General features: G+C 43.9%; 1 protein-coding gene across 1 annotated transcript in view; it reads left to right on the top strand.

Moving 5' to 3' along the window:
- The window catches only part of SPTLC2 (serine palmitoyltransferase long chain base subunit 2), a 102,893-nt gene that overhangs the window by 13,679 nt on the left and 62,921 nt on the right, over window positions 1–26,293 (top strand). Inside the window, exon 2 of the mRNA XM_052646780.1 lies at window positions 13,264–13,458. Within this exon, the coding sequence (XP_052502740.1) occupies window positions 13,264–13,458 (195 nt within the window). The remainder of the gene's footprint in view (window positions 1–13,263; window positions 13,459–26,293) is intronic.

The raw sequence follows: 26,293 nt of genomic DNA, 5'->3' as shown, positions 1-26,293 counted from the left end.
GGACACTTTGCAGCTCTGTTCCCAGGCCCATTCGCGTCTGATAATGCGCCTCTCTCCCCCAAGGGATCACCAGTCACTGCAGGAGAAAGAACGAGCCACAGAAGCAGAGCTAGAAAGCTAATCAGCCCCTCAGTGAGTGAGTTGGCTGTTGACTTCTAGACCCTAAAGACTGACTGCTTTTCTCTCCGCTGTCTGTGGTTTATACCCTGCTCTTGTGCACGTGTGTGTGTTTATCCCGAGCATAGCAAGTTGTTGATGAAACACGGCTGAATTAGCAGCCCTTCTCCCTGGGATCCCTACTCTCCTCACCTGCCCTTCTCTTCTTAGAGGCTGGTCCAAAGGGACATGTAATATTGCAAGGATCTGGGTGGCTCCAAAGCCCCGAACACCAAATCACATACAGTGAGCTGAGAAACTGCATTCCTCACAACAGGATTAGCAGGAACAGGAGGGTAATGCAAAGGGATAAGGGCCCCTTCCAACAGCAGGGCGTGACAGAGTGGTCGGGTACTTGAGCCCAGAGAGAAGGTGTCCCTTACGTTCCTTTAAGGTCAGCTTGCGTGACTCGCCAGCTGTGGAGCTGTCCCAGTTTCTCTGCTGTGCTGGGTACCCTCTGGAGGCTGGCCTGGACGCCGTGCTGTTCACCCGTGTGCTCTAGCCCCGTCGCTGTCCAGACCTGCTTGTGCCTGTTGACAGACAAGGTCCCCATGGGATCCTCCCCCACTCAAGGCTCTCGTCTTTCACCGGGAGGTATTGCACTACATCTCCAGCTTGTCCTCTCATTTCACCACGGTAAGCTTCATCTCTGTGCCCTCAGACCATCAGTGAGGCCTCGCGCCTTCTTGGACAGCAGATTATCCAAAACCGGCAGAACATCCGACCCCTGGTGGTCTGACTGAAGGAGGTGATGTGGAAGAAGCTCTGGACAACACCCTGCTGGACAGTCGCTCCCACCAGGGAAGAAGTTGAGCTCATTCTCCAGCAAATACATACCCCTGTTGCTTAGACACTCTAGATGCTCCAACTACTGGTTTAGTGGTATTCTCAACGGGAGACTTTGTCAACAGTAGGAGCTGAGGATAGGAGAAGACATTGGTCTCAGCCACGTCCGTGGAGGTAACCAGCTGTCGGACTTAAGCATGGTCATCAGTAGTGATCTCAGCTCCAGGACATCACTCTTCAACACAGAGTTCAGGTATACTGGGAGCAGCTTCATGCCCTCGGAAAGGATCAGTTGTGCTACGGAGGAGGAGCTCGCACAGTTCTTTCTGTAACAGGCCAACATCTGGGCACACCGAGTGATGAGAGCATCAGGAAGAATCTTCACAGGGCTGTTCGGAATCCCGCCCCCCCCGCCCCAGGCTGTGGATGCAGAGCCGTGGCTGCCCTGCGCAGCCGGGGTAGAGCAGAGCACACTGCAAGGCTCCACTCCCCTCGTTGAGCCAAACGTTACGCTTAACCCCCCAGTCACCTTCTTGTCCCCATCCAGCCCCACATCTGTTGTGTCACTCGTGTAGAAAGCCCCAGAGAGATCTGTGGCACGGACATTAGTGCTTGTCTGGACCCGCAGCACAGCACCAAAGCCAGTGACCTTCTGTAGATCCTGACTCTGGTTGCTAAGGAACCGTGGCTGGTCATGCTCCACCTGAAGGCAGGTGTGTTACAGAGAGCCACCGGTGAACTGGGGCACTGCAGAGAGCATCGCCATATCCACACACAGGCTCCGGAAGAGGGCGAGGTCTACACCATAGCCTTGGACCACACATTCTTTGGCCAGGACCTGATAGGCACCTGCCTGAGGCTGAAACAGAGTCCTCTTGTCTACGCTGATCAGCTTCCTGTCATCTCAGTTATTCAGTCTCCCTGGAGCCTCTGCAGTGAGCAGGCAGGTGTGGAACAGAAACAGCTTCCCTGGACACTCCACAGCCTTCAGAGCCTCCATCCTGGCCTGGATAACTGGAGCAAATACTGTTCCTTGTCTCCCTCGTGTCTGCAGATTTTTCTGGAATCTGATCCAATAAGCTGGTGATAACTGCCCAAACTCATTGACATTGACCAGGAAGCCATCCAGCATGTTACCCACATCAGATACAACCGTCATCTGTAGTTGGGCCAGTGAGCTCTCTGCATGGTACAGGTGGAGCACCTTAGTACAGGTGACAAAGCCCTCCCTCCCTAGGCAGAACGTCTAACAGCACCTTGAGCTGCTCACAGAGGAGCCTAACAAGGCCACTCCTGGTGCCGTTATAGGAGAGGCCAGTCATGGAGATGAAGACAAGAGTCCTGGGGAACTTGCTGTTCTTGCAGTGATCCACAGTGGCCAAGAATTTGTAAGAGCCCAGGGATAGCTCAAGACCATCATAAGCACCTACTCATTTGCTGGTATGAGCAGGATGTTGAGAACACTGGGATGGGCTGGGGAACATCATTGATACAGCTGCAAAAGCAGCACTGGAAGCTTTTCCCTCCCTCAAGGAACTGCATGAAGGGGCACACACGTGGTTTACAGTGATTGCAGCGCAAAGGGCCCAGTTCCCCATGGTCAGTGATACACAGTGAAGCCTCCTCTGGGGGCAGCCTTGCCAGCGGCCTGATGACAGCTTCCGGGGCACCTGAGCCTTCCCCATGTCAGACGGGCACGGGATAGTGTAGGTTGTGCATCGGATGTTTCGGGTGTTGCGTTCCCTTGGTCATTCACCAGGAGGTTGGTGGTGACTAAGGGTAGCACCTGGCCCCGTACTCCAGTAACAGGTGGCGCTGAACCCTGATTGTTCCTGTCATCCTCAGTAACCTCAGTAGGGCTTGGGATGGCATCAGGGTCCAGGCACTTAGGAGGCAGTGGTTGGGAAGCCCTGGCTGCCTTACGAAAGTGGCTGCTCCTGGGTAGGGACTTCCATGATTGGCCCGAGGCCCCTGGCTGGTCCACAGGAACCGTTTCGTTGCAGCTGGTAGCCTAGCTTCTGGGAAGAGTGCATGGGTGGTTGTGGTCCTGGGGGCCAGTCGTTTGGATGCTGGGGGCAGAGCTTGAAGAGGGGAGGAGGACACATGACTGGGCTGGCTCTGGCTGTCCCCTCCCCCAAGACTCTGCCCAGCTCGGAGTGTGGAGCTAGAGGCCCACGGTGGGGCAGATCACCGGGGAGGCTGGGCCCCAGAGTGGCCCTAAGGGTAGGAGCCGTACAGACCAGGGTTAGGGAGCTGTCCTGACGCTGAGGGGCAGTGATGTTGGTGGGCCATAGCCTAGCCTCACACTGGGAGGGCCACAGCCTTGCCTGTCTGCATTCCCGCCAGGTGAGCAGTCACCTGTGCCTTTGTCGGGGGAGGGAGGGCCAGAGGGCTGAAGCCAGCTGACTGGCGTGGTAGGCACCTATGCATCTGGACAGTGGAGCTTGGCCCATTCTGTGCATCTTCTTGGCCAAACTGGCTGTAGGCTGTCTGGCCACAGCCAGCCTGTGCTGTTGAGGCTGGAGGTGCTCTTGGGGAAGGTGGGGGAGGGGTCGGCAGGGAGCCTGGTACTGGGCCATTGTCGGCTCCATGGGGCGAAGGGGTGGCTGTGGGTCCTGGTTGCCCACCATAGCTGGATGATAACCCTGAGTAGTTGGGCTGGGGCTGCCAGGTTATCCAACCAGTGAGCCCGACTTGATCTCACCCAGCTCCAGATCCAGGCTTGACTTCATTGCTAACGTCAAGGCTCCCAGGCTCCACTTCCAGTTTCCTTGAAATCTTGTATTAAATAACCTATTACTTGCCCTTTGTTTTGTGATTTTTCTGCTGTGGAAAATTAGTCTTATTTAATGGTGATGAGCATGTTCCCTGAAGCAGTTCAGTTCAGTCGCTCAGTTGTGTCTGACTCTTTGTGACCCCATGAATTGCAGCACGCCAGGCCTCCCTGTCCATCACCAACTCCCGGAGTTCACTCAAACTCATGTCCATCGAGTCAGTGATGCCATCCGGCCATCTCATCCCCTGTCGTCCCCTTTTCCTCCTGCCCCCAATCCCTCCCAGCATCAAAGTCTTCTCCAATGAGTCAGCTCTTTGCATGAGGTGGCCAAGGTACTGGAGTTTCAGCTTTAGCATCATTCCTTCCAAAGAACACCCAGGACTGATCTCTTTAGAACGGACTGGTTGGATCTCCTTGCAGTCCAAGGGACTCTCAAGAGTCTTCTCCAACACCACAATTCAAAAGCCATCAATTCTTCGGTGCTCAGCTTTCTTCACAGTCCAACTCTCACATCCATACATGACCATTGGAAAAACCATAGCCTTGACTAGACTGACCTTTGTTGGCAAAGTAATGTCTCTGCTTTTTAATATGCTATCTAGGTTGGTCATAACTTTCCTTCCAAGGAGTAAGCATCTTTTAATTTCATGGCTGCAATCACCATCTGCAGTGATTTTGGAGCCCCCAAAAATAAAGTCTGACACTGTTTCCACTGTTTCCCCATCTATTTCCCATGAAGTGATCGGACCAGATGCCATGATCTTTGTTTTCTGAATGTTGAGCTTTAAGCCAACTTTTTTACTCTCCTCTTTCCTTTTCCTCAAGAGGCTTTTTAGTTCCTCTTCACTTTCTGCCATAAGGGTGGTGTCATCTGCATATCTGAGGTTATTGATATTTCTTCCAGCAATCTTGATTCCAGCTTGTGCTTCTTCCAGCCCAGCGTTTCTCATGATGTACTCTGCATATAAGTTAAATAAGCAGGGTGACAATATACAGCCTTGACGTACTCCTTTTCCTATTTGGAACCAGTCTGTTGTTCCATGTCCAGTTCTAACTGTTGCTTCCTTACCTGTATATAGGTTTCTCAAGAGGCAGGTCAGGTGGTCTGGTATTCAAAACTCTTTCAGAATTTTCCACAGTTTGTTGTGATCCACACAGTCAAAGGCTTTGGCATAGTCTATAAAGCAGAAATAGATGTTTTTCAGGAACTCTCTTGCTTTTTTGATGATCCAGCGGATGTTGGCAATTTGATCTCTGGGTCCTCTGCCTTTTCTAAAACCAGCTTAAACATCTAGAAGTTCGCGGTTCACATATTGCTGAAGCCTGGCTTGGTGAATTTTGAGCATTACTTTACTAGTATGTGAGATGAGTGCAAGTGTGTGGTAGTTTGAGCATTCTTTGGCATTGCCTTTCTTTGGGATTGGAATGAAAACTGACCTTTTCCAGTCCTGTGGCCACTGCTGAGTTTTCCAAATTTGCTGGCATATTGAGTGCAGCACTTTCACAGCATCATCTTTCAGGATTTGAAAGAACTCAGCTGGAGTTCCATCACCTCCACTAGCTTTGTTTGTAGTGATGCTTTCTAAGGCCCACTTGACTTCACATTCCAGGATGTCTGGCTCTAGGTGAGTGATCACACCATCATGATTATCTTGGTCGTGAAGATCTTTTTTGTACAGTTCTATGTATTCTTGCCACCTCTTCTTAATATCTTCTGCTTCTGTTAGGTCCATACCATTTCTGTCCTTTATCAAGCCCATCTTTGCATGAAATGTTCCCTTGGTATCTCTGATTTTCTTGAAGAGATCTCTAGTCTTTCCCATTCTGTTGTTTTCCTCTATTTCTTTGTATTGATTGCTGAGGAAGGCTTTCTTATCTCTCCTTGCTATTCTTTGGAACTCTCCATTCAGATGCTTATATCTTTCCTTTTCTCCTTTGCTTTTCGCTTCTCTTCTTTTCACAGCTATTTGTAAGGCCTCCCCAGACAGCCATTTTGCTTTTTTGCATTTCTTTTCCATGGGGATGATCTTGATCCCTGTCTCCTGTACAGTGTCATGAACCTCAGTCCATAGTTCATCACGCACTCTGTCTGTCAGATCTAGTCCCTTAAATCTATTTCTCACTTCCACTGTATAATCATAAGGGATTTGATTTAGGTCATACCTGAATGGTCTAGTGGTTTTCCCTACCTTCTTCAATTTAAGTCTGAATTTGACAATAAGCAGTTCATGATCTGAGCCACAGTCAGCTCCCGGTCTTGTTTTTGCTGACTGTATAGAGCTTCTCCATCTTTGGCTGCAAAGATGGGAAGTTTAGACAAACTTAGCAGGCAAATAGTATCTGAATTTTGATTTGTTGCCCTTTAAAAAAATGCTAGTTCTGACTTTCCCCCCTTTTTTGGGGGTCTATCGTCATGCGTATTAATGAGAATGTGGGGAGAGGTTACTTACAGCAGGCAGTTAGAACCTGATGTCCCTTAATATAGAGAAGTAAGTACTTAGACAATATTAAGCCAGGTATCCCTTATCCTAGGTAAGATTGTAAGCAGTATTCCAAATGTACAGAATTGATAATGTGGGGAGCCAGTTTTTAAAATTTACTAAAGCCCTAAAAGTTTTCAGGCTGTGCCAACATACAAAAAACTAGTAAGTGCAGGAAAAAAGTTCTAAAGTATTTTTAACACAGAATCTGTGTCTGGTAAATTTCTTTCAGTTGATAGCAACTGACTCTCACTGGACAAAAAGGCGACTTATTGTCAGGATGATGAGTATAGAAGCAAAAGTGAAAGGAGGGGGTGGGGAGGCATTGATGAACCATTCAGAAAAGGTGGAATGACAGGAAATAACACAGTGCTTGGGAGTTACTCCCTGCAGCTGGTTGTGGACCTTTTCCCCAGGATGTTGGCGGTCCAGTGCCCTTCAGACTCCTTCACCAATGAAATTTTAAATCCTCGCGTGACAGAGTTAACTGGGTTCATTTTGGCAGAGTTGCCTACCCATGTGCCAGCCAGTTGGGAGCCAGGAAATCGGGTCCTACTGCACAGGTGTGACCACCAGGCGCCCACCCCTGGTGTGAAGGAGTATTCCCAGAAAAGGGAGACCGATGTGACTCTGGTGGCCTTTCCAGTTTGCGGCCACTACAAAGCCAGGCTGGCGAGCACTGCGTTACTACAGGCCCAGAACACACTAGAGGCAGGAGAGACCTCAGGGAAGATGTGAGATTTGCGCAGACCCGCCCTGGCACACCATCTCCTGTGACGTTCATCCGTCATACCTCGATGCTTATCTGGAGACAGGAGTGCTACAGAGATGCGGGTAGTGGGTGACGATAGAAACTCCCTTGCAGAGCGCCACTGCCCAGAGCACACAGGGAGCCGCAGTCGGAAATCATGCAGAGTGTACAGACTTGGAGTTTGCAGGAGGAATATGGTCATGTGAAAATACAGCTGGCTCTGGAAGCATTTCTTAGTCCATTCCGTCTGAGATACTAATCAACAAGAAATCAGGAATTTATCCTGATTGCAAGAAAAAAAAATGTGGACTCCCTGCTTTTGAAAATGAGGACACTTCTGGAAATAACACGTTCAGAGTGTCGCATAGCTTGTGTGATGGGCGTAAAGCTCCAAACTATTTTCTCTAGTATGTGTGGTAGGCAGTAGAGAGAGGCTAGTACATTGCAGGAAAATTCCAAGAAAAGACCATTTCAGCAGAACTGATTTTTAAGGAACAACACAGCATATCGCTGGAAATGAATGGGGTTCATTTGAAAAAAAAAAGACAGAACAGTCCTTTGATAGCTGAGGCATAATGGGTGGTTCATATTGAACTTTAGTTTTTAAAGTAATGTCCGTCCCAAGCTCTCCTCCAGGTGGACACGTTCTGTGGTGATAAGGCAGGTCCTGTGATCCTGCTGTCACGCTGAGTGGGAACGTGTGTGTTTGCTTTAAAAGAAATCATGCTGCTGTGATTTTGTGTTTATATCACAAACGTACGGTTCCATTTTCCAATAATTACTTCCTCATTATTGCTTCATTGCATAGTTGCTTTGTTTGCTTTTATGGGATTCTTGAAACCTCTGCTCAGGCTTATTCCTTCTAGTTATTTTACAATGAAGCCACCCCCCCAAACCCCCCCCCCACCTTTTTTTTTTCTTTTCTGAAAGGAAAGAGAGAATGCAATACATTATCCAAATCTTTCTTTTGCTACAAAAGACACTCCTAGGACAATTAGCAAAATCTAAATAAAGTCCATATTAGTATTCTAACAATTTCCTGATTTTGATAATTGTCCTGCAGTTAGATAAGAAGATGTCTTTGTTTTTAGAATATGCACTGAACACTTGCTCACATGGCCTTTCCTCAGTGGCGATCTCTGCCTGCTCTTCTTCTAAGATCAGATGGACTTCCCTGGTGGTAAAATATCTGCCTGCCAACGCAGAAGATGCAGGTTTGATCCTTGGGTTGGGAAGATCCCCTGGAGAAGGAAATGGCAACCCACTCCAGTATTCTTGGGATTACTGAGAAATCCCATGGACAGGAGCCTAGCAAGCTAAAGTCCATGGGGTTGCTAAAGAGTCAGACATGACTCAGTGACTAAACAACAACAGTCACATCAAGGGCCTCCCAGGTGGCACAGTGGTAAAGAACCCACCTGCCAGTGCAGGAGACCCAAGAGTCTCGGGTTAGTTCCCTGGTCTGGAAAGATCCCCTGGAGGAGGAAATGGCAACCTGCTCCAGTATTCTTGCCTGGAAAACCCCGTGGACAGAGGAGCCTGGTGGGCTACAGTCCATGGGGTCACAAAGAGTTGAAAGCAACTGAACACAGTCACATCAAAAGGGCCCCACCTTTGGGACCTAAACAGATTTATCCCCCAAAGGCCCCGCCTTCAGACACCTTCCCACAGAAAGGCTTAGGCTTTTAACATCTGAATGGGGGCAGAGACGCAAGCACTCATCCTGCCCAAGGCCCTCTTGAGTGTGCTCAGTCAGTCAGTCACATCCAGCTCTTTGTGATCCCACAGACTGTAGCCCACCAGGCACCTCTGTTCTAAAAGTTATGTTTTTTCAGTTCAGTCCCTCAGGCGTGTCTGACACTGCGACCCCATGGACTGCAGCACGCCAGGCTTCCCTGTCCATCACCAACTCCCAGAGTTTACTCAGACTCATGTCGAGTTGGTGATGCCATCCAGCCATCTCATCCTCTGTCATCCCCTCTCCTTCTACCTTCAGTCTTTCAATCAAGCATTAGGGTCTTTTCAAATGAGTCAGTTCTCCGCATCAGATGGCCAAAGTACTGGAATTTCAGCTTCAGCATAGTCTTTCTAAAGAATATTCAGGACTGATTTCCTTTAGGATGGACTGGTTGGATCTCCTTGCAGTCCAAGGGACTCTCAAGAGTTTTCTCCAACACCACAGTTCAAAAGCATCAATTTTTCGGTGCTTAGTTTTCTTTATAGTCCAACTCTCTCATCCGTACACGACTACTGGAAAAAACATAGCCTTGACTAGATGGACTTTTGTTGTCAAAGTAGTATCTCTGCTTTTTAATATGCTGTCTAGGTTGGTCATAGCTTTTCTTCCAAGGAGCAAGTGTCTTTTAATTTCACTGCAGTGATTTTGGAGCCCAAGAAGATAAAGTCTGTCACTGTTCCCATTGTTTCCCCATCTGTTTACCATGAAGTGATGACCAGATGCCATGATCTTAGTTTTCTGAATGTTGCGTTTTACACCAACTTTTTCACTCTCCTCTTTCACTTTCATCAAGAAGCTTGATGTTTTCACTCTTCTCTTTCACTTTCATCAAGAGGCTTCATCATGTTTTATGGTGTGTACTTAAGGTCTTGACTTAAAAATTTTTTATTTGCTTTTTTTATTGTAGGAAAAAAATATTACCATTCAAGCAAATGTATCTTGCTATCCACTGGCATTCTTAAATTTCCCTTGATGATGAGTACTAACAGCGTCACACTCTGATCTGCTCAGTGTAAAATTTTTTAACCTGGAGGGAGTAAAATGCTAATTTATTTATTGCCTTGTTGTCAATATAATTATCAAGTTACAACGATTGAAAGGTCTCTTAGGAGCCCTCTTGCGTGGTGAATCCAGAATATGAAATAACCCTATAAGGGCTTATAGCCTGTGTTTATTTAGAGTGAACTTGATCTCCAGTTCAGTTGAGACTAGAAAGTGTCAGATCTGAGTTCTAGGGATGTCATAACATTAATTGGGCAATCCCCGTACAGAGCAAAGAGCATAATTGTGCATTTTCATTTACAGATATTTGTTGAGCTCCTACAAGGTGCCAACTTTCTGTAATACAAATGGTAATAAAAGGCCACTTCCCCCTTGGCTTGTGGGATCTTAGTTTCCCAACCAGGAATTGAATCCATACCCATGGCAGTGAAAACACAAGAGTCCTAACCACTGGACCGCCAGGGAATTCCCAGAAGGAAACATTATTGAGTACTTACTGTTTGTTCAGTTCAATTCAGTCGCTCAGTCATGTCCGACTCTTTGTGACCCCATGGACTGCAGTATGTCAGGCCTCCCTGTCCATCACAAACTCCCAGAGTTTACTCAGACTCATGTCCATTGAGTCGGTGATGCCATCCAACCATCTCATCCTCTGTTGTCCTCTTCTCCTCCCACCTTCAATCTTTCCCAGCATCAGGGTCTTTTCAAATGAGTCAGTTCTTTGCATCAGGTAGCCAAAGTATTGGCGTTTCAGCCTCAGTGTCAGTCTGTCCAATGAATATTCAGAGTTGATTTCCTTTAGGATGGACTGGTTAGATCTCCTTCTAGTCCAAGGGACTCTCAAGAGTCTTCTCCAACACCACAATTCTAAAGCATCAGTGCTTCGGCGCTCAGCTTTCTTTATAGTCCAACTCTCACATCCATTCATGACCATTGGAAGAGCCATAGCTATGACTAGATGAACCTTTGTTGGCAAAATAACGTCTCTGCTTTTTAGTATGCTGTCTAGATTGGTCATAACTTTTCTTCCAAGGAGCAAGTGTCTTTTAATTTCATGGCTGCAGTCACCATCTGCAGTGATTTTGGAGCCTCAAAAAATAAAGTCAGCCACTGTTTCCACTGTTTCCCCATCTATTTCCCATGAAGTGATGGGACCAGATGCCATGATCTTAGTTTTCTGAATGTTGTTAGCACGTAATAAATCCTATCCTGAGTGCTAGTTGTACAGTGAACAGAAATCTGGTGCTTTCCCTTATGGAATATTATATACATATAGGGTGATAACACCATTATTTTTATTTGAATCACATCAGGGTTCAGATTTAGCATTCAGATGGTAAAGAAATCTGCCTGCAATGTGGAAGACCTGGGTTGGATCCCTGGGTTGGGAAGATCCCCTGGACAAGGAACTGGCGACCCACTCCAGTATTCTTGACTTAATAATCTTGCCTGGAGAATCCCATGGACAGAGGAGCCTGGCAGGCTACAGTCCTTGGGGTCACAAAGACTTGGGCACAACTGAGTGACTCACAGACATGTGCTTTGACTGAGGCCACATTATAGAAGTTGTTTCACAGTTGAATCTCAGTTAAATGCATTAAAATGCATTTAATTTTATTAAATGAAGCTATGAGAGAATCACACAGTATTTCAAAGCAAACTAAGGATTAAACGTCCTACTTCCTGCTCAGTTCAGTCAACTGTGTAAATTTACATGGTCTTGCTGGTTTGGGTGTGTCTGAAAATAAAGGCAAATATCTTTTTTAAAGAGATCCACCCACAGCATTCCTGGCATATGTATCTCCACACATTTGTTAGAGACATAGGAGCTCTGAAAATTGCCTTTTTATTTGTATGTTCTATTGAGAAAAAACAGTTTAAACAATTTCAGAGTTAAAAGGTGAGTTAGGTACTGGTATTCAAACACAGTGTTCTTATGGCAGAGTATTTTTATAGTTTTTTTTTTTTTTTTTTAAGGATCAGGATGTTATTTTTCTTGTGTTTTAAGTGATCTTGATTTTGCTTTGTCCAGCTTAATTGCTTGCTTACATGTTATTACTTTTAAACAATTTTTTAATCTTCAAATATTGACTTATTTTTAACTATTTTGTTCTAGACACATTACAGCTTTGCTCCTGCTAAAAGTTTACTATGCACTAGATGTTAACACAGACTTCCATCTCTGGGGAAGAGATTGATAAAGACCTAAGTCAGTTTTATGAATAGTTTTCAGAAGTTCTTTAGGCATCAAATTGAATTAGTACCAACAGATTCCATGTATCTTGCCTATGCAAATGTCTTTCCTCCATCAAATACAGTAATTTCTTCCCAAACTGTTCTGACTTGCAGCATTCTAGTAGCTTTCTCAAGCTAACATTCCCAGGATACAGAAATCTAAAATATATTTAGTCCTTGGATCAGGTTGCCTGAGAGGCCAGGAAAGAGTCTTCTATTCCTTTGGAATTCTTCTTAACTCGAGTACAGTTGAAATTGAAAATATATGAAAATTGAAAATATATATTCCTGGTAAACTGTGATTATAAATTGTGATGGAGAGGGAAGCCTGGCGTGCTGCAGTCCCTGGGGTCGCAAAGAGTCGGACACAACTGAGCAACTGAACTGAACTGAAATTGTGATTGACCATCCTCACAGCAGTTGGTTGTTTCAGAGTTAAGATTAAAAGTACATACAAACTACTTCAGTGGAAATTTACTCTAAAGCAACATTTCCATTAAAATTGAGCAGAGAGTAAAAAGTTTTCACCTATGGGATCAAAAGTATAGTACCTTGTTGTTTTCGTGTTAAATTTTGGATATCCCTAAAAAAGGAAGCTAGGCATAATCTTAGAGTGTTTGGAAAGAGTCACTAGGTCAGGATGAAGGAGAACAGAATGATTTCAGGACTGTTACTGATCACGCTCACAGTTTTTCCCCTTGTGTTAGATTTCACTTTCTTTTTGCTTTATAGACTGCTGGATCACTCTTATGTAAGCATTTTACTCTGCACATAATTTATTTGTATTAGCACTAACAACAAAGGCCAGTATAAACTATGCGTTTTCATAGGGCCTCATGGTGATAATTATTTGAAATGCTGTGGCTTGATGACTTTAAGAATATAAGCTAGTAAAACATTTATGAATGTTTTATTTTATTCTAAAACTGAACTTACTTTTGATTATTTGTAAGCTAATATGCTGTTTTCAGAACAGGCTTTCTCTTTGTCCATTTCTGTTTTCTTCATTAGAACAAAGGAAATTATGCATTCTCCAACTATACCATTTTAGGATCTCTTTCGTAAAATAAAACGATAGAAATCAGTGTTAAGCGTTTTTCTTAGACAGTCCTTCTTCCTTTGTTTCTCTTGCTGTTCATCTGAAGTATATATAACTTGAAATTTATTTCCATTGAAAAGATTTATGCCCTGCTTAGAACTTAATGGATGTTTGGATTTTTTTTTTTTTTTTTTGACAATTACTTAGAGAATTCTGAAGGTTACACATCCAGACTCAGATTTTAAGTAGTAATCTTTTTCTTACCATGACTGAAATAAACATTTTTAACTTCCCTTTTAGGTACATCATGTTACACAAAATGGAGGACTGTATAAAAGACCCTTTAATGAAGGTTTTGAAGAAACACCAATGCTGGTTGCTGTGCTTACTTATGTGGGGTACGGTGTCCTCACTCTCTTTGGATACCTTCGAGATTTCTTGAGGCATTGGAGAATTGAAAAGTGTCACCATGCGACCGAAAGAGAGGAACAAAAGGTAATCGTCAGTCTTCAGTTCTGAAAACGAAAGCCTGTTATCTTGCTGTTTTCACTCGTTTTTTTCTCTAGGCATTTGGGTGTTCATTAAAGTTTAAAAATGGTAATAACCTAGATGCAGTTAAATGAAAACATTCCACAAGGAAAGTGAGGACAAAGGTGAAGACACAGAGAAATCAAAGAATGAAACATCTATGCTTACTTCATGGCCAGGAAAGCTGCAGTTCACAGGTTAAGTGATGTTTCCCGAGATGAGTGATGTCAGAACTGGCTTGTGGAGGTGGGCCTTTGAAGAGCCAGAAGCCATGCCCTTTCTGTTCACAGCACCACATGGTGTCCAAGTTGTGTCGCCAGTCTTCAGGAAAGACTGTGTTCTTCAGAACGCATGTTGTGTTTTGTTATAGACATGTTGTATACGCCTGTCTTGTTCACAGGTTGCCTCTACCCCCCAAAAATGCAAACCCTGAAGCAGAGTGTGGCTGAGCCCCTCTGTTTCCATGGCAAGCAGTCTTGTTTTAGCCCCTCTGTTTCCATGGAGAGAAGTCTTGTTTTAGCCATGGTAAACAGAGATGTGATGATTGTCTTGGGAAGGAGACCCTCTTTCCCCTCACTTCACTTTTCTCTGCATAGTCCTTTGTGCCTCTGTAGTTAAGTATAATATACATGTATTATCTACTCTTTAAAAAATTGTTGTAAATCAACTATACTCCAGTAAAATACAAACAAACAAAGCCTAAATTGTCTTGTGCTGAGGAACAACAGTATGTTCTTTGCCAAACCAAAACTTTCGTTATGGGCATTTTTAAAGTTTTTCGATTTAATTATTTAAAATTATTAAAGATTTTCTTTTTCCCATAATAAATTTTTTTTTTCCTTTTTCCATTGAAAAAATAAGTAAATAGAATCAGAGTGAAATAATGTCCGATGTTGCAAAAAGCAAACTTGAGTGTTCTCACGTGTGAAGTATGGAGAGGGTGGCCCTCCAGGCCAGGGCATGTGCTCGATCAGAGAAGGGATTCAGAAGTTGGGCGCTTGTGGCCCACTGAACCTCTCACTTCCGTGGGGCACAGGAGGAGCGAGGCAGGTGTGGCAGCAGTGAGACCAGAGCTGAGAGGGGGCAGCGATACTGGGAGTGGATGGCAAGACGCGGGAAGGGGAGTAAGGCACCAGGAAACACGGGGAAGGAAAGGGCGTCCTCGGCTCCTAGGAGGCGAAACCTTGGGGATCCTGAAACTGGGAGAGCTGAGGAGCCAGGCCCTCTTCTCTCAGTCAACCGTGCTGTCCCCTCCCCAGCCCCAGAGCCACAAGCTGCCCTTCCTTGTTGCCCTAGCTAACGCAGGCAAAACCCTGCTTTCTGAACTCTAGAACTCACTCTGAATGCCAGACTAATTTTCATCATTAAAATTAGAGCAAATTAAATTTCTTTTATTCACTTCTTTCCCCCCGTCTCTACCCCTGTATATCCCAAATAGGCTTTCTGGTAAGTTGCATCCACAGTACTGATTTTTCACGCCCTTCAGGTTTGGTTTACCCACTATCGGTTATTAGGTTACAATCTACTTCCTGTCTTGTTACAGTACCATGATAACTAATGTACAAACCAATATCTTCCTTATTAGACTGAATTGGTGGTGCTGGTGGTGACTGATGGGAACTAAAGTTTTATTCACTGAATATTCAGACTAGAAAATCTTTATCCACAGGGACCTCTCGTAGTGTCTGTACCCTATGGCAACCTAATGATTGATGTGTACAGCTAGGGTCGGGGGAGCGCCAATTGTGGTGTAGAGAGATTTGCTGCTGAGGGGGTAGAAGTGTAGGCAGAGGCTCGGGGGGTGTTTGGGAGAGCTAGGAAGTGCACGTGTGAGAAGCTGTGTTTGGATGTTCGGTAGGCAGGGAGGGGTCCGAGGCAGTTTTGAGCAGGGGAGTGACGGGAGAGTGTGCACAGCTGGTGCGCGCGCTCACAGTGTGTGGAAGAACAGACGAGCCCGTGGGATGCATCTGAACTCCTTTGTGAAGGAGGACGTTGTCTTCGGAACTTGTTTCACGTCTCCAGAGGGTAAATTGCCTGTTTGGAAGCATTGGGACTGCCTGTGTGTGTACTTTGCTTTGTGTAGAAGGATTGGAACACGTAGATTTTCTTCTTAAATCTGATTCTGTTGAGGAAGCACAAACACTTCAAGATCGTGGGGCTCTGCAAAGCACCGTGCAGGTAAATAGTACTTGGATCGTATGCAGACGTAGAACAAAAAAGTAAGCTGAGTAGCACAGAGTGAATCAGGAAATAATTCTTGAAGGAAGTAACGGGAGGAAGTATATAGAACAGAGGGAACATTTACCTATAGAGTTTGTTCACGGGACGACCGTACTCAGTCATTCAAATCCATTTCAGTAGGATTTTCATAGTAGTTGGCGTTAGCAGCTAAACCTGAATTCTGCCATTTTCTTGTAACAGTTCAGCTTTTAGAAGGGAAGGAAAGCTTCTTTGGCTTTATGGTAGATCATGTGTGTTTTCTTATGCTGGATTAGATGTAGTGAGAGGGATAGGCCATTTTAAAACTGTTGCACCCGAAAGAGGGGAGGTAAAGTGCTTGCTTAGGATCGTAAAATGCAGATATAACGTTGTTACTTTCTTATTTCCCGGAGTGAGTGGTGCTTGTAACCACATCCTTATTTTTTCTCTCATTCCATTACAAAAGTGAGCCTGCTTAAACTATTTATGTTAGTTCTTCTTTCTATGTTGCTTTGGGTAGAAATGAACCACACAGTCTTGCTAGTAAAGGTGAGTTTTGCATAAGTGTGTTCTGTTTTACATAACTTGCATAAAATTGTTGGAATTCTTTACTGCTTGATTCTCTGTTACTGGTGGTGGTTTGGATGAAAATTTTTTTTTCTCAGTCTGATTTCTTTATTATGTGAGGTGAAGCTAGTAGTTCAGAAACATGTATGTGATAGATACAGTAAAAGCTTGAGTTAATAAAAATGTTCCAACATCTAAATAGGAAATACCTAGAAGTCAGGAGCAAATTATGGTGGTTAGTTACCACACGGGCTTCCCTGCTGGCTCAGTGGTAAAGAATCTGCCTGCAATGCTGGAGACACAGGTTCAGTCCCTGCATCAGGAAGGTTACCTGGAGAAAGAAGTGGCAGCCCACTCCAGCATTCTTGTCTGGAGAATCCCCAGGGACAGAGGAGCCTGGCGGGCTGCAAAGAATCGGCCACAGCTGAGCGACTAAGCACAGCACATCGCCAGTTAACAATGTCGTGATGGTTTGAAGTGGACAGCGAAGGGACTCAGCCATACGTATACTTGTATCCATTTTCCCCCAAACTCCCCTCCCATCCAGGCTGCCACATAACATTGGGCCAGAGTTCCTGTGGTCTACAATAGGCCCTTGTTCATTATCCAACACTTTGTTTTCTTCTAATGCTTATTTATTCATTTAATTTTGTCTGTGCTGGGTCTTCGTTACCGCGAGAGCTGCTCTGTAGTTGCGATGCTCGAGCCTCTCGTGTGGCTTTTCTTGTTGGGGAGCACGGGCTTTAGGGCTTTAGCAGCTGCGACATGCAGGCTCAGTAGCTGCAGCTCAGGTTCCAGAGCATGGGCTCAGTTGCCCCACAGCATGTGGGATCTTCCCTCATCAGGGATCAAACCTGTGTCTCCTGCATTGGCAGGTGGATACTTTACCACCGAACCTCCAAGGAAGTCCCCTGCTTTTTTTTTTTTTAACAGCTTTATTGAGATATAATTTATATACCATGAAGGGCACCTGTGTAAAACATACAGTTGAATGATTTTTATTACTATTTACAGAAAAGGTACAGCCAGCACCATAAGCTAATCTTAGAGCATTTTCATTTCCTGAAAAAGGAACCCATATCCAATAACAATCTCCCTTCCTCCCTCACCCCACGCTCAGGAGCCACTAATCTACTGTCCATCTCTAGACATTTCGTATAAATGGGATGATACAATGTGTAATTTTTTGTGTCTGGCTTCTTTCACTTGGAATGTTTTTGGAATTCCTTCATGTATAAAAAGTGAAAAAAAAGTGAAAGTCTTAGTCGCTCTGTTGTGTCTGACTCTTTGCAACCCCATGGACGGTGCCCGCCAGGCTTCTCTGTCCATGGGGTTCTCCAGGCGAGAGTACTGGAGTGGGGTGTCATTCTCTTCTCCAGGGGATCTTCCCGACCCAGGGATCGAACCTGGGTCTCCTGCATCACAGTTAGGTTCTTTACTGTCTGAGCCACCCGGGAAGCCCCATGGTGTATTCATTTCTTTTTTTTGGCTAAATCTTTATTTCATTGTATAGAACAGTTGTCTGTTTTTATTTCTTCTAGGGATTTCTCACTGGGAATCTAAATCCAGAATAAACCTTTTTAAAGAGTTTTATTGAATGTTACAACTTTCCCCTTTTGCACTAGTGATGTTGCTAGGTTTACAAGAGTTTCCCTGTCACCTGTTAGGCTTTTTTGTTTATAGCAACAATGTAGCTTTTTTAGGAAGTTTTTTGACTTTTGAATCTTGAGGTCTCTGTTTCTTTATTTAGCTGTTCTTTGCATTCAGCAGTTTGGAACTGTTTTTTACTATTAACTCAGAATGGGGAAGTTTAAAAACCAAGTGTCCTATCCCCTATCCTCAGTCAGTCTAAGTTTAAATTGAGTACCGTTGTGGTGTCAAACCAGCAAACCGATTTCAAAATGCTTATTACGATACAGTTTAAAAACATTAATAAAATTCATAGGTTCCAGAGACTACCTGTAAGCCCTCTCAACAGCTCTTAGATCCCAGTGTAAGAAACCATGTTGAGGTTTCTTTAGATTTCAAACTATATTTTGGTTTTGTTGGTTCTCATTAAAACATTTGGAAAATGCCATGACATCTTTGGTAGTAGATGACTGAAAATGTAAAAAAACGATCTTCTCTACCTGTGTGTGGCTGTCCAGGCTGTCCAGTAGAGCTGGTCACGGATAGCACAGGCTAGTCCTCTGCTCCTGATGACTGTGCAGTCAGTGCTGGCCTCTGGGATTCCCGAGTCAGCTTCGCCTTAGTTTGTCCTGTATCACATCATTGCAAGTAGCATAGACGGTTATTTCTCCCATCTCAGGAAAAAACCTTCTCTCGATCCTTTGTCCTCATTTATGCCTCCTTTCTTCTTTTAAAGCAGAGTTCTTTGATGGAGCAATGTCTTTCTTTCTGCTGTCCACTGAATCCTCTCCAGTCCAGATTTTGCCCCTACCACTTCAACTGAAACAGTTCCTGTATTGCAGAATCTGATAGTCTTTTCTCAGTCTGCGTCCTGTTTGGCCTCTCAGCAGCGTTTGACCCAGCTGATCACTCGCTCCTTCTGAAGCATTCTGCTCGCTTGGTTTCCTGGACCTGATGGCCTATTTCTCCTGTCTTTCTGGCTGTTTTCTCTCATCCTCTCCTCCTGCATCCTGGTCATTTGCCCAGCTTCTCAATGTTGGTGTAGGTTGTGGCACAGGCTTCATGCTTAGTCCTCTTCTCTTCTCATCTGCACTCACTCCCTTGGTGATTTCATCCGCTGTTTTGGTTTTCTGTACGACGAGAATGTCTAAATACGTGTCTCCAGCACTGTCTCCCTCACTGGGCTTTACACTGTGTAGGTAGCTGCCCACTTGCATCTCCACATAGGCCCCGCTAACTCTGCGTGTCTAAAACTGAGCGGACATACCCTTCTCTAATCAGCCAGCAGTCTTCCCCATCTCCCTGAATAACAGTTCTCTTCTTCCAGTTGCTTAGGCTTTGGAGTTAATCCTCTGTTCTTCTTTTTGGCATATGCCTTTTGTGGTCCATTAGGAAATTCAGACTTCACCCCTTCTTTATCAATGTTAATTTATCACCTAGGCATAATTTATTGCTTACTTAGCCTCTCACCCCTCTGCTCCAGGCACACTGGTCTCTTTGCATTTCCGTCAAGGCTCTAAGTAAGTATACCCTTGCTTCGATGCCATTGCACTTGCTGTTCACCTGCCAGGAAAGCTCTGCCCCAGGTAGTCTTGTGAATGGTTTCCTTGCTTTCTCTTCCTTATTGTACCCTGGCCACCCTAGCTAAGTTTCAGCATGACGCCAGCATTTCACATCCTGCTTCTGTTTCATTCTTGTTTTCATGAGCACTTTTTACTACTGACATACTTTATATTTTATACATGTGTCTTTTTTCGTATCTGTTTCTTCCACTAAAGCATAAATTCCACAAGGGCAAAGAGTATTACTTTCTTTTTGTTCACTGTATAATTGATGCCTGAAAGACTGCTTGGCACATGTTAATGTATCATATTACACATTCAGTTAAGTGTTTAAGAGGTGAGTGCTAAGGTGTGAGTGGTGGTAATAATTACAGTGAAAAGTTCTGGGCTTTGAATTGATGTATTCACAGTCCTATGTTTGTGTGTGTGTGAATACATATTCAGATGCAGACACACAGATGACCCACTTTTAGATTTAGAGAAAACAAATGTCTCTAATCTTGAGATCTCGTTTTATGCCTTCACTGATGTTACAGAAACAGCAAGGAAGTGACCTCCTATAACATTAAAAGCATGGAAGAACACACAGTAAGTAATATGACTTACATGAATAATAGGGAAAGCTCTTGACCACAATTCATTTTAAAGTCACCAGCTTAATAACTTTTCTCAGGTTATTTCACCTGATTGTCTTCATTCAGTAGAGTTAGAGATGACATTGTTAGTTTATAGTACCCCTAGCCACATAATGCTTTTTTTTAAATTAATTTTTATTGGAGTTTAGTTCCTTTTTACGACGTTGTGTTAGTTTCTGCTGTACAGCAAAGTGAGCCAACTATGCATATGCATATATTCCTTCTTTTTTGGATTGCTTTTCATTTTCGTTACTTCTTCAGGTGGGAATTATATAGGATTTTCAAAATCTCTTAATTTAAGTATTGGAACAATCTTGTCATGTTTCAGCTATATCTGGACATACCTTATGAGGTTATTTCCTTCTCTAGAAAAGGTGTTGCCAAAATAAAAATTTAGACCACTAAAGACTTTTTATCATTAGCCTGTCTTTGATATGCGGTATCCTCTTTATCATGCTTCCTAGGTGGCTCAGTGGTAAAGAACCCACTTGCTAATGCAGGACCTGCAGGGATTCAATCCCTAGGCTGGGAAGATCCCCTGGAGAAGGAAATAGCAAACTCACTCCGGTGTTCTTGTCTGGATAATCCGTGGACAGGGGGCCTGGCGGGGTAGTCCATGGAGTCTCAAAGAGTCAGACATGACTGAGCACACACACAGTCAGTCAGTCAGTCATCCTGTTTATCACCATGAGATGTCTCAACAGTACTGTAGTAACCTGTAAACAGCGTTCAGTTCAGTTCAGCTGCTCAGTTGTGTCCGATTCTTTGTGACCCCATGAATCGCAGCACGCCAGGCCTCCCTGTGCATCACCAACTCCCAGAGTTTACCCAAACTCATGTCCATCGAGTTGGTGATGCCATCCAGCCATCTCATCCTCTGTCGTCCCCTTCTCCTCCAGCCCCCAATCCCTCCCAGCATCAGGGTCTTTTCCAGTGAGTCAACTCTTTGCATGAGGTGGCCAAAGTACTGGAGTTTCCGCTTTAGTATCAGTCCTTCCAGTGAACACCCAGGACTGATCTCCTTTAGAACGGACTGGTTGGATCTCCTTGCAGTCCAAGGGACTCTCAAGAGTCTTCTCCAACATCACAGTTCAAAAGCCATCAATTCTTCGGTGCTTAGCTTTCTTCAGAGTCCAACTCTCACATCCATACATGACCACTGGAAAAACCGTAGCCTTGACTAGACGGACCTTTGTTGGCAAAACAATGTCCCTGCTTTTGAATATGCTGTCTAGGTTGGTCATAACTTTCCTTCCAAGGAGTAAGCATCTTTTAATTTCATGGCTGCAATCACCATCTGTAGTGATTTTGGAGTCCCCAAAACTAAAGTCTGACACTGTTTCCCCATCTATTTCCCATGAAGTGATGGGACCAGATGCCATGATCTTCGTTTTCTGAATGTTGAGCTTTAAGCCAACTTTTTTACTCTCCTCTTTCACCTTCATCAAGAGGCTTTTTAGGTCCTCTTCATTTTCTGCCATAAGGGTGGTGTCATCTGCATATCTGAGGTTATTGATATATCTCCCGGCAATCTTGATTCCAGCTTGTGCTTCTTCCAGCCCAGCATTTCTCATGATGTACTCTGCATATAAGTGAAATAAGTAGGGTGACAATATACAGCCTTGACCTACTCCTTTTCCTATTTGGAACCAGTCTGTTGTTCCATGTCCAGTTCTAACTGTTGCTTCCTGACCTGCATATAGGTTTCTTAAGAGGCAGGTCAGGTGATGTGGTATTCCCATCTCTTTCAGAATTTTCCACAGTTTGTTGTGATCCACATAGTCAAAGGCTTTGGCATAGTCAATAAAGCAGAAATAGATGTTTTTCTGGAACTCTAGAGCATTTTTAAAGAAAAGGTTTCTGGTGTGTAGCCTTCAGTTTCAGTGGCCGAAGGTTTGGAAGCACCCTGATGTTTCCCAAATAGCTACGTGCCTTAGTGCCAGCAGACACAGTGGGTTTTCTTGTGCTCAGATGTTAAAGCAAATTGGATAACACACTTGTGAGCCAGGCAGTTCAACAGACTCTGTCATGTAAAACTTTTGTTTGAGATTTATTGGAAAATGGTCTTTCCTTTACTTTTTCCTTTACTTTCCTGCGTCCTGGACGTAGGAATCTGGTTGAAGGGCCCTCGGCCTGAGCTGAGGATTGGAGACTGATCACCTCCTCTTGGCAGAGACCTTGAATTCTGGTTCTGGTCTGGTCTGATTTCTGGTAGGGCCGAGTTCCAGTCTTCCCTTCTTTGGAGGCCCAGGGAAAAGTCCCCTAACGCCTGGGTATCTGTAGGTGGCAGGAGACGTCTGTAAGGCCACCCCTTTCGCCCCCGCTCTCCTGCCTCCTCCCTCTTCTTCTTTCAAGCTGGCTTCCTTTCCTCCCTTGAAATCTTTGATGTTAGTACTTGGATTCTTGTATTTACGGGCTTCCCTGGTGGTGCACAGTTTAAAGTGTCTGCCTGCAATGTGGGAGACTGGGTTCGATCCCTGGGTCGGGAAGATTCCCCTGGAGAAGGAAATGGCAACCCTCTCCAGTATTCTTGCCTGGAGAATCCCATGGGTGGAGGAGCTTGGTGGGCTACAGTCCACGGGTCGCAAAGAGTCGGACACGACTGAGCCACTTCACTTTCACTTCACTTACTTTTTAATCTGTTCATTGGTTATATATAACCAATATGTACATATGTACAACACACGTCTTGAAAGGTTAATAAAAACATGGATGTGGTTGTCATGAGTGCTTATACACGTGAGCAGTGATGAAACTACCACCTTAGAGGTAACACATTGCTGTCACCTCAGAAACCACACCCCCACGTGTCACTTTTCAGTCCTGCCTTTTCCCTCTCCCCTAGGCTAGCGATTGTCCTGACTTTTCTTTATGGTTTTATCATCTGCATGTGTATCTATGAGCAATAAAACTTAGTTAAGTCCAGTTTTGAACATTCTATAAATGGATTTGCATTGTATATATTTTTGTGCCTTAGTTTTTGTATTCAGCGTAGGATTCAGCTGTTTTATGGTGTACTTCTGCTTCATTTGTTCTCATTGCTGTATAGAATCCCAGTGTAGGAGTATAACTGCTAAAATTTATCTACTCTAGTATCAGTGGACATTGAGGCTTTTTTTTTTTTCCAGTTTTTGTCATGACTCATAAAGGTGCTGTCAGCTTTCTGATATATGTTTCCTGAACATGTATCTGTGAATTTCTCAAGTCTTAGAGTACATGGGTTATAGAATATGCATTCCTTCAACTTTACTAGATAGTGACAGACTGTTTTTCAGAGTGATTGTACTATTTTTTGTACTTACCAGCTGTGTTTGAAAGTTCTCATTGTTCCACATCCTAACCAACAATTACTATTGTCAGAATTAACTTTTTTTGCCAGTCCTGGTGTATTTATGTCTAGTACCTCATTGTAGTTTTAATTTGCATTTCTCAATTGCCCAATTAAGCTAAACACCTTTGCACTATGTTTAATGATCATTTGATGTTTCTATTTTGTGAAGTGCCAATTAAAATCTTTGGCCTGTTTATCTGTTGGGTTTCTCTTTTGTTTTGTTTTTTTCTTAGCAGTTTATAGGAAATTTTTATGTCTTCTAGAAGACATTTTACAACTGTCTAAGCCCATTTTGTGACTTGTCTTGCCACTCTGTATATCTTTTTAAAAAAACTTATTTGTTTTTGACGGAAGAATAACTGCTTTACAGTATTGTGTTGGTGTCTACCAAACATCAACGAGAATCAGCCATAGGTTTTCTATGTGTGTCTTTTAATGAACAGAAGCTCTTTTACAGTAAGCGAGTGTGTCAGTCTTCCTGTATGAATAGCGCCTTTGGACTGTGTTTAAGGTATTTTGTCCTAAGTTTGTGAATTTGTTTTCCTGTTTTCGTTGCGTTTTAAATGATAAATATACATCAAATCACATGAAAATACCAATATCTGACCATTTTTGAACTGCTAAAATGATTTCAATGTGATTCAGTCTAATAAGATAAAGAAGGAAGGGCATATATCTGGACATAGTACAGATGTGTAAAGGTGTATAATATGGCTGTATATAATATGGTTGGTAAGTTCAACTTAGGTTGTGATAAAAAATGTTAATTCTTCTTAAAAAATTGCTTCCCTGCACTATAATTAGTACCTATTTTACCTATTTTTACATGAGAGAAGTAAACTAGCTGTCAGAAAGTGGGCCCCTGGCTTTTGACCTCTGCAGTTCAAGTAAAACATTCCCTCAGGGATTCTTGTCTGTGTCGCTTACCTCCTGTGGCTGAAAGACTGGTTTGAATGCAGAATAAGCACAGGCTTGTTCAGCCATTTTTCTATATGGATGTATGTACCCCCACATGGCCCCATTATTCGGCTTTTCAGAGAAAGTTTCTTTGTCATGGGGGCCAAAGTCCTTTTACACAGTAGATGCTGGAGTTTTATTTCTTTATTTTTTAGCCTCATTGTGCAGCTTATGGAACCTTAGTTCCCCAACCAAAGACTGAACCCCGGCCCAACAGCAGTGAAACTCTGAGTTTTAACTCCTGGACCACCAGGGAATTCCCTGGAGTTTTGTCTTGAGACATTTGGGAAATGGCTAGCTTTGCAGCTAGAGAAGGCCATGGCATCCCACTCCAGTACTCTTGCCTGGAAAATCCCATGGATGGAGGAACCTGGTAGGCTGCAGTTCTTGGGGTCGCTACAAGTCGGACACAACTGAGTGACTTCACTTTTATTTTTCACTTTCATGCATTGGAGAAGGAAATGGCAACCCACTCCAGTGTTCTTGCTTGGAGAATCCCAAGCAAGGAGCCTGGTGGGCTGCCGTCTGTGGGGTCGCACAGGGTCGGACATGACTGAAGCGACAGCAGCAGCAGCAGCAGCTTTACAGCCATCGCTTATCATAGCCTGTCTCTCACACTGCCGATGAAGTACAAGCTTAGCTTTTACTCCTCTGCCCCTAACGTTGCTCTTATTTATTGGGCTGGAGAAAAGGTTTGGTTTTTCCTGGCTCTAGTAGTACTTAGTTGTCTTTAACTTCATTCAAAAATTTTGTTAGATTGTATTGTGACAGGTGTTATATCAGTGTGCATTTTAATAAAATTATCAAAATTGTTGAATTTTTGTGTAGCTGTTTAAATATTGAAGATGGAGGAGAAAAGAAAAACATTTTCTCTGTATTGAAAAAAGAAAGTGGAAGTGTTAGTTGTTCAGTTGTGTCTGACTTGCAGCCCTTAGACTGTAGCCCACCAGGCTCCTCTCTGTCCTTGGAATTTTCCAGGCAAGAATAGTGGAGTAGGTAGTTATTCCCTTCTCAAAGGGATCTTCCCAACACAGGGATCAAACCCGGGTCTCTTGCATTGCAGGCAGATTCTATGTTTTATTATTTCAAGAAAGGTAACAATGCAGCAACTGCTGCTGCTGCTATTAAGTCGCTTCAGTCGTGTCCAACTCTGTGCAACCCCAGAGACGGCAGCCCACCAGGCTCCCCCGTCCCTGGGATTCTCCAGAAGCGGCTGAAACACACAAAAAAATATTTGTATGGTGTCTGGAGAAGGTACCGTGACTTATCTGTCAAAAGTGGTTTGTGAAGTTTCATGCTGAAGATTTTTCGCGGGATGATGCTTTACCATCGGGGAGACCAGTTGAAGTTGATTAACTAATGTGTCAAATTGAGACATTAATTGAGAACAACCAACATTATATCACACAGGAGATAGCTAACATATTCAAAATATCCAGATAAAGCGTTGGAAATAGCTTACGCCTGCTTGGTTATGTTAGTCACTTGGTGTTTGGATTCCACATAAGTAAATAAAAACCTTCTTGACCGTATTTCCACGTGTGATTCTCTACTGAAATATAATGGAAAGTTCCATTTTTATAGCAAGCTGTGATGGGCAATGAAAAGTGGATACTGTACAATAATGTTGGAACAAAAGAGATCCTGGGGCAAGGGAAATGAACACCAGAGGCTTCATTGGTCTTCATCCAGTTAATTCCAGGAAGTACTACTTCCTCTTAGAGCAACTGAAAGCACTTGACAAAAAGCATCTGGAATTAGTCAACAGAAAATGTACAATCTTCCATCAGGATACTGCAAGACTGCATGTTTCTCTAATGACCAGGCAAAAACTGTTACAGCTTGGCTGGGAAGTTCTGATTCATCTACCGTATTCACCAGATGTCGCGCCTTTGGATTTCCATTTATTTTGAACTTTACAA

This window comes from Budorcas taxicolor, chromosome 10 (assembly GCF_023091745.1).
Source record: "Budorcas taxicolor isolate Tak-1 chromosome 10, Takin1.1, whole genome shotgun sequence".
Taxonomy (NCBI): Eukaryota; Metazoa; Chordata; class Mammalia; order Artiodactyla; family Bovidae; genus Budorcas; species Budorcas taxicolor.
The sequence above is the reverse complement of the archived record's forward strand: the minus strand, read 5'-3'. Positions and strand labels throughout refer to the sequence as shown.